The 8833-nt window shown below is 47.2% G+C and overlaps 1 protein-coding gene across 1 annotated transcript; it reads left to right on the top strand.

Moving 5' to 3' along the window:
- The first annotated feature begins 1251 nt into the window (after positions 1-1251).
- Positions 1252-4708, top strand: NRARP (NOTCH regulated ankyrin repeat protein). The gene has a single exon (XM_027852970.1). The coding sequence runs from the start codon at positions 1582-1584 to the stop codon at positions 1924-1926; it is 345 nt and encodes a 114-aa protein (XP_027708771.1). The 5' UTR covers positions 1252-1581; the 3' UTR covers positions 1927-4708.
- The last annotated feature ends 4125 nt before the right edge of the window (positions 4709-8833 follow it).

An 8833-nucleotide genomic window follows, 5' to 3' on the forward strand; every position in this document is an offset into this window, starting at 1 on the left:
ACTCAAAATGAAGCAGACTAAGTTAATTAGATCTTGATTCCCTACCCAATAATAAAAAAGATGCTATTCATTAATGAAATAAACCTCTCCCCAACCTGTCCTGCATCTTTCTCCTCCCTCTCTGGCCTCAGAATATATTACTGAACACTGCAAGGGCTGGTGGGCTAGGCCTCTTCCCATCAATACTTCAAGACATCATCCTCCTGACTTCATAAGGATCCAACAGTCCACTAGGTCCCCAAATAAAACCAAGCTTGTGTGCATCTAAAGATAAAATACCAAAATGTGGCTTCTTCCACCGTGCTTGATTTTCGAGGAAAATGCTGAGCTGAAGATGGATGAGTATCAGAAAAAGGCATGCAACTTCAGAATCTGTGTGCGTGTGTGCATCTCGTGAGCATGTGTAACTTCCTCCGCCTGGTAAATAAACTGACATCTTTTTACCTTCATCACACTCCTTTCTCCTTCGGGGGACCTCCGTTCGTCCCGCTCCGCTGTCCGATTCGCTGGCTCCCTCTGCCTGTGCAGCTCGCAAATGAAATCGACACCAGAGGGTTTTCCCGCAGCTCTTGGACCCTTGTCCCTTCTGCATCCAGGGATTTGACACCCCGAGTAGCTGGGCAGCGGCCAATCTTCTGGCCATTTCCAACCTAGGGGTCGTGGTCCCCGGGGGTCTGGCAGAGAGGGGCAGCTGCGGGGGGGGGGTCTCTTCTCCCTCCTCCGGGCCCGGCCCCACCCCCTAAAAGATCTCTACTTTCGTTCCTTCCTTCCCCGCCAGCCGCCAGTCTGGGGGGTGACCCCGCCCCCCAAAGGCTAACCGCGCTCCCTCCGCCCCCGGCTCCCACCCCCACGTGGGTCGCAGCCCAATAAGCAGCCCCACTCCCAGCACGGTGGTAGCGTCACGGGTGCACCATTGTTATGCAAATATAAGCAGCCTAAAAGGCGCCGAGGTTGCATCTCCGCGACAGAGCCGAGCAGAGGCCGCGTGGGGCTGTATTTGAATCTGACCCGACAGGACATGCACCCCGCGTTGTAATAAGGAGGTCCCCTTCCCCCCACAGCCTGCCCCCACCTTCCCAGCCCTACTAGTCTTCTCCCGGCCGAGCGAAGCCCAGCAGCAGCCCCCTCGCTCGGCCCCCGGCGCGGCTGGATGCAGCGGCGGGTCCCCGTGGCGGCAGGAGGCGGCTTCCCCCCGGGCGCGAGCCGGCTGGGAGCCCAGCCCCCGCCCTCGAACGCAGGGGCCCGGGCAGCGCCGGCCGGTGCCGGGGGCCCGTGTCCAGGACGGCAGCGCTGAGTGGCCGGGTTCTTCCATGCGCCCCTGCATCCCGCGAGGGAGACAGGGGCCGAAGCCGAAGCCCTAAAGCTTCGGGGCCACGACCACCACCGACGCCGCTGCCACTCGCCGAAACAAGAGCAGCGACAGCAGCCGCAAGGTCGAGAAGCGCGAGCCGCCTGAGCGAGCTCCCGACCCTGGAGACTTGCTGGGGCCGCGCCCAGCCCGCGCGCTCCGGAGCTGAGGAGGGCCCCGCCGCAGCCGCCGCGCTCTTCCCAGTCCCAGGCCACAGGGCCGGGCCTGGCAGCATGAGCCAGGCGGAGCTGTCCACCTGCTCGGCCCCTCAGAGCCAGCGAATCTTCCAGGAGGCGGTGCGCAAGGGAAACACGAAGGAGCTGCAGTCGCTGCTACAGAACATGACGAACTGCGAGTTCAACGTGAACTCGTTCGGGCCCGAGGGCCAGACGGCGCTGCACCAGTCGGTCATCGACGGTAACTTGGAGCTGGTGAAGCTGCTGGTCAAGTTCGGCGCCGACATCCGCCTGGCCAATCGCGACGGCTGGAGCGCGCTGCACATCGCCGCCTTCGGGGGTCACCAGGACATCGTGTTATACCTCATCACCAAGGCCAAGTACTCGGCCAGTGGCCGGTGATGGCCGGCGCCGCCCGGCCGGGGGCAGAACCGGAGGAGGCGCCGCACACTGCACTCTGCACCCGCCTGGGCGCCTTTCCGCAACTCCTCTGCGCCCTCCTTCCCTCGCACGACTAGGCTCCGGGAGGGCGCAGGCACACTGGGAGCAGGGGACAGCAGAGCAGGAGGCCCGCGGGCCACATCCGTTAAGCCAAGCGCCCGGAGACCTCCCCGGGGGTCCGGGTCACGGAGCAGGCTGCGGCTCAGCGAAGAGTGTTCTGTGTGTGTGAGTGTGTGTGTGCGTGCGCGTGCATGAGTGTGTGCGCGCAAGAGACATGGGGGAGGGGGGAGGGATTTCTCTGTGTTTGTTTTTTTGTTTTTGTTTTTTTTTGTAAAAAAAAAATCCTAATATTTTCATTTTAAACATCAAAAGCTGCTTGGACTCCTTTTTCTCCTGTCCCAAGACGCCCTCCCCACTCCCTACCCATCCCCCTTGGTGACTGACCCGTGATTGCGTCTGGAGCCCTCTCCTCGGTGTGTCTGGGGCTGGACTCTGGTTTTGTTTTCTACTGTAAAATTGTCTGCCATCTACCTCGGCTGTGCTAGCACAGGAGTATTTGCCGTTTCAGTTAGAAATCTGGTCAGATGCTTTAAAAATGGACTTTCCCCTCGGCCTCCTCGGAACACGCCGTCTGCTACCGCGAGTGGCCCCCTCTCCCACCACCCACCCGCTCTTCTCGCTCTCCAGACTCGCTAGGGGAGGCTCCGGCCAGCCAGCCCCGGATGTTGTCCTTTTTTATGAAGTATTCTGGCACAGAGATTGATCCCATTTCCACACTTAACCGTTCCTGTCGCTGTTATCTGGGTTTCATATTTTTTCTTCCTTAAAAAAAAGTAAAAGAAAAACAAAAATCCTTCCTAGGATCTAAAATCGAGACAGGATTTTGCATCTTTTGCTTACGTCCACGGGGCGGGTGGCTTCCACCTGGAAGATCTTTTTTTTCCCACGGTTTAAAACTTAAGACCAAGAACTTTCCTTGATTGTAGTATGTTTGGAGGGCTAGGGCTCCCTCTATCCATCATCAGCATACAAATCTTTGGGATCTCTGGTTCTGGATCTAATTTGTTGGGGTGGGGAGATTGGACGTTATCTTTAGGAGTAGGTCGTAAAATCCACCCCCTTCCCCCTTCTCCCTGTGCACCTGAATTTAGCAAGAAAGCACAGAAGCGATGTCAGGCCCTCCTTAAAAAAAAAAAAATTAAAATGTATTCCGAGGGAAAAAAGTCCATTGGGGTTTAGTAAGTCCTGGACTGAATTCAGGGTTAGGAAAACGGGGGAAGGAGCCTGGAAGGAAGAAGTGGGCCCGACTTTGAAGGCAGGAGGAGGAGACGAGACGCGCACTCAGCAAAGAACGCGCTCCCCCTGCCGCCCATGCTCTCGCAAACAGCTTGGAAACCCTGAGCGAATGAATGGGTTTCTCCATCTGGTGACTTGGGATCGCTCTTCTTTGACGCTGAAACAGGAGGAAAGAAGAAACCACCTTCCGTCGTTTTGGGAAAGTGGCTTGCACGTCCAATTGGCAATGCTGCTCTTAACTGCCCTGGCACAAGGACAGCAGGGAGGCAGAAATTCAAACTGGGGCCCCCTGCCGTGTGTGTGTATGTGTGTGTGTGTGTGTGTGTGTGTGTGTGTGTGTGTTCACCCCGAGTGTCTGCACTAAGAGAAGAGATAGATCACTGCCATCTCCTTGCTATATAAACCTTTTCTTTCTCTCTCCCCCGACCCTGACTACTCCTTTGGCCCTAACAATGACGATTAAAGGAACAAAATAGTTATGTACTGGGGGTTGGGGGGGAGGTGTTAAAATTGTTATAAACTATTTATCTTGTATGTTGTATATTTGTGGGTGAGGTTTGTGAGCCTACTTTTTGTTTGGAAATATTGTGAGTGGTCAATGTGGTTTGTGGGAAAAATATGCATTTTTTTCTAGTCTTAAACTAAAAACTTGAGTCTGCCGGTTTTTCTCATTGCACTGAACACTGCTTTGGCTAATGGCTTTCACGGGCAGTTTTCTCTTTGGAAAACTTTGGCTATAATGAAAAAAGCTCCAGGTTTAAAAAAAAAAAACAAAACCTTTGGGAAGCATCTCTCATTTAATGCTGTAATTTGCCAGAACTTTTTTTGGTTTGCAGACTTTCTGTTTGAGCAATGGAGACAATTCCAGCATTTGGGTGCTTCTCCTTTGTAATGATGAGGGGGGAACAATACGTTTTCTAGTGAGTTTTATTATAGTTACCAGATGGTTGCACATTTTTAAAAGATAAATGAATTTGCCACAATTAAATGTCATAACATTTATGACATAATATAAAATATTAACATATGTTAAGCCAAGTTCTAGATGATTTTTTTAAAAAGAAATCTTGGTTATAAACCCAGTTCTTAAGGGATTTGTGTCCAGTGTTGTGAAGACAACATGTTAACCCATATTTATATTTTTATAAAATACCTATAAGACTGTGAATCTCTTGTGTTAATTGCTGAGTGAGTTTTAAGAAAAGTATTGTTCCTCTTCAGCCTCCTGGAGCTTTGTAGACCTGATTAGAAATGGAAAATTAGACCTTGGGAAGGGGGGAGGGGGGGTTGCTCTGAAAATGTGTGAGCTGATGTATTTTTTTTTGCATCACTTCTGTCCTGAAAAGCTGCTGCCCTTCCTAGTCCCTATAGTTTCAATTTTCTATGCAACCCCACACCCCATATTGTTTTGATTCTGAGAAATAAAAGGGATGGTGAATAATTCAAATTTAAATGAGATTTCCCCTTTATTTGGCGTATAGTGCTGCTTGACCCTTCATGCCAAAATGAGGGGGAGAAGAGAAGAGACAGGTGGAGGGAGGCTTTTGTGTGTGTGCATGACTGGTCATCTTTGGCAGTCATCCCTGGTGATTTTATTTTGGAAGAAGATAATGTCAGTGAGTTAAGCAGACATTGAAAGCTGATGCACAGATTGCTCCAGAAAGGAGTTTTTCTGTAGACTTTTTTTTCTAGATGCAAATACCTTTTTAATTATGTTAATTAATGTTAAGAATTTTAGGCTTATATTGAAGCTGTATATGGGTCACTATATGATCATTTCTAACTGGATGAAGTCTGTACAGCACAGCATCTTCCTGAGTGTATGATATAGACTGGTAGTCCCAGAGTGAAAAATTTATAAATAAATTTTTCATTGATCTTTTTATAAAAAAAAAAAAGTTTGGCCTTTTTTTGGGGGAGGGGTGTTCCTTCTCCCCCAATATTGTCTGATTTGAAACCTTAAAATGGGACCTTACCTGCAGGGAACAGAGAGGGTGGGTAGATTGGAATAACAAACTACAAAGGTGCTATTTCCATATATTAAAGAGATTATTTGAAAATCAATACTTCTTTTGAGCAACATATGTTCATATAATATTTGTGTGTGGGAAAAATATATGCACATACAAATATATATACATATGTTTGTGTACACACACAAACATGTATTTGAAGAGGAACCAAATGACCTTGACATCAAGGGTAACTTGCCCAACACAAAGAACTCATAAGATTTTCCAAACAACTAGAGAAGTCTTAGGGCTAAGTCCTTGTGTAGCTGTCTCTCAGTTTGCACCACAAATTATGCTTATTGTTTATTCTGCATACAATCTTCTGCCTTTTAAAAATCCCCTGGGCAAGCCTGGTTTATTGTAAGAGGTGCCTTACAGCAAGCACATGTTATATTAATCTACTTTTCTTAGGGCTTTACACATTCTTAGAATCTTCCAACCATGGCGCTCGAGGCTACCTTACCCTGTAGTTCACTGACTCCCTCCAAGCTCAGTGGCCTCAAGGGGAAAAAAAGTAAGCAGTGTACACTTGTATAGAGGAAGTACATAAAAGTGGGATTTGCGTTTTAATAGAAAACAGAAAAAGGCTCAGAGACTCAGGGCTGACATGAAGGGTTTTAGCTAGTCTGGTAAGACCCTAAACATCTGGGAAATTGTCTGCATATTGAAGACAGCCACTCACCCAGTTATAATTGAACCAGGAAGATCCCTAGCCACAAAATGAACTTCGAAGATCTACCATCAAAATGATTTTCAAATTGATCCCAGAAGCTGATTGTGGAGGGGAGAGCAGGAAGACAATATTCTCTTGCAGGTAGACCAGTGAGAGGACTATGTATATGTGAGCCTGTGGTTAATCCAGAGTAGACTTAGGGCGGCAGGCTCTGCCAAAGAGTCCCTTTCCTGGCTACCCTGGGAACAAGGTGAACGTGTAAATCTGAAACAGGACTCCAAGAGAGGACTTGGCCTTAATCGTGTCACATCTTATATTTATATATACTCCATCCCTGAAGCTTTACCTAGATAAAGAGGAGTCACTACACCAGGAAATAAAAGTCAATGACACTCAAGCTCCAGTATTGTGACCAGTTTAAAGAAACAGTTTAGTTTTTCTGGGTAATTTACAAATTCTGATATAATCATTTTTAAGAGCTTTATATTATTTGATGCTCTGACATACCTATTATTTGTCAGTTGTTTTTTTTTTCAGAAGTTCCTAAGTTGTAAGTAACAAAAGCTGCCCTTTACAACTAGGATCCAAGTCTTTTTACCCAGAGCTGGAATTTCACTGAATATTTCCAGAATTCCAGGCCATGTTCCTGTCAGTCACCATTGCTCTCTTTATGCTGTTCTTTTAGAATCAAGTGTAAAATGTAGTATCCTTTTACATGGTTTTCTTTATTTGTCTGCTTTTTTGGGTATTTTCATCAGACTTCCTTGTGACAACACAAGGAAACATGGGAGGTCAAACTGAAGAGTGAGAAAAAAATATTGGAGGACTGGAATTTAGATCTGGGCCACTTTCTGTGTGACTTTGACAGACACTTCACATTTCTGAGCCTCAACATCTTCATCTATAAAATGAAGAGGTTGCACCAAATGGAGGTATAAAGGAAGTAATTGCTTTCATCCTAAATCTTTTTTTTCTTTTTTTAGTTCTTTCATCTTTCGGCACTCAGTGAGACCTGACTCCCTGATAGTCACACTTCATCCCTCACCCCCCTTTCAGCCTAGGCTATGCTTTCATCCTGTCCCAGACGGCTATGGATCATGGGGGAGTGAGAATACTCCTCACCCCCTATTCCCTTCCAGACTTTCAATCTGCAATCTCAGCAACCCATCCTCCTTTGAGGGTCATTCAATCCAAATTTAGCAACCTTTTAAAAATCCCGTTGGTAAATTTGGTTTGTTGTAAACTGCCCTCAAGGAATTTACCATCTAAAGGCTGGGGGGAGGAGCGGGAGAGACAATATGCAAACAAATGTATACAAAGCAAGCTAAAATAAATAGGAAATAATTTGTAGAAGGAAGGCACTGGGATTAAAAGGGTTTGAGGAAGCTTTCCAGTAAAAGACGGACTTTTAGTTAGGATTTGGAAGAAGTCAGTAGGTGGAGTTGAGGAGGGAGAGTGTTCCAGGCTTGGGGGACGCTAGAGAAAACGACTGGAGCAGAGAGGTGGAGTGTCTTGTTCATGGAACAGCCAGGAGATCAGTGTCACTGGATTGAAGAGTATGTGTTGGGGACTAAGGTCTAAGAAGACTGGAAAAGTAGGAGGTGGCTAGGTTATGAAGGGTTCTGAATACCAAACAGAGCACTTCTTATTTGATCCTAGAGGCAATAGGGAGCTACTGGCATTTGTTAAGTAGGGGGTTGATATAGTTGGACATATGTTTTAGGAAAATAACTTTAGTGGCTGAATGCAGGATTCAGTGAAGTGGGGAGAGACTTGAGGCAGACAGATCCACCAGTAGGCTATTATAGATAGTGCAGGTATGAGGTGAGGAGAGCCTACACTAGAGTGGTGGCAGTGTCAGAGGAGAGAATGGGTCTTAGAGATGATGAAATCAACAGGCTTTGGCAACAGATTGGATATGGAGGGGAGGGAGGTAGGAGATAGGGAGGGATCCGGGATGACTCCTAGGTTATGAGCCTGAGGGATTGGAAGATGGTGTTGCCCTCTATAGTAATAGAGAAGGTAAGAGGGGAGAAGGATTTAGGAGGAAAGATAATGCGTTCTATTTTAGACATGTCGAGTTTAAGATGCCTACTGAACATCCAATTTGAGATGTTTGAAAGGCAGCTGGAGATGGGAGATTGGAGGTCAGTAGAGAATTTGGGGCAGAAGAGATAGATTTGAGAATCATCAGCATAGAGATAGTAATTAAATCCATGGGAGATGATGAGATCACCAAATAGAGTAGTATAAAGGGAGAAAAGAAGAGAGCTCAGGACTGAACCCTGAGGAACACTTAGGGTTAGAGAGCATGATCTAGAAGAGGATTCAGCAAAGGAGGCAAGAGAAAGAGAAATCAATCATATAGAAGGCGAATGAGGAGAGAGTGGTGTCCCAAAAACCTAGAGAGAAGAGAGAATCAAATAGGAGAAAGTGATCAACAGTGTCAAAAGGGTGATGAGTGAAAACCTGAGAGGCAGAGTTTCTGAGTAATTGACAATCAATTTATTAATTAGGCTAGCTAATAATCTATAAATTGATGACCACGGTTTCTCTCAGTAACCAAAGACCCCTAGTGAAGACCCTGAAAGCCTTAAATAACCCTTCTGAAAGGGAATTCCTCTGACAAGTGTAAGTCAACCCTAATTGGTGGACATTTAATGAGGAGGTGGGCTAAAAGTCTTCAGCTCCTCCTGCTGAGAATATGGCTTGATCAAGAGACTCAGCAGCCTCCAGCCATCTGGGCAGGGGAATCCATTTCCATCCCGACCTCTCTGGCTGGTTTTTTCCTTCACGGGCAGGGTCACCCTAAACTCTAATGGAAGGGAACAAGGACAGGGGTTCCTTCCCTCAGGATAAGGGTTCTCCCAGACTGGATTCTGTTTAT

The sequence above is a fragment of the Vombatus ursinus genome, unplaced genomic scaffold, assembly GCF_900497805.2.
Source record: "Vombatus ursinus unplaced genomic scaffold, bare-nosed wombat genome assembly UNPS02000580.1, whole genome shotgun sequence".
In the NCBI taxonomy this organism is placed as follows: Eukaryota; Metazoa; Chordata; class Mammalia; order Diprotodontia; family Vombatidae; genus Vombatus; species Vombatus ursinus.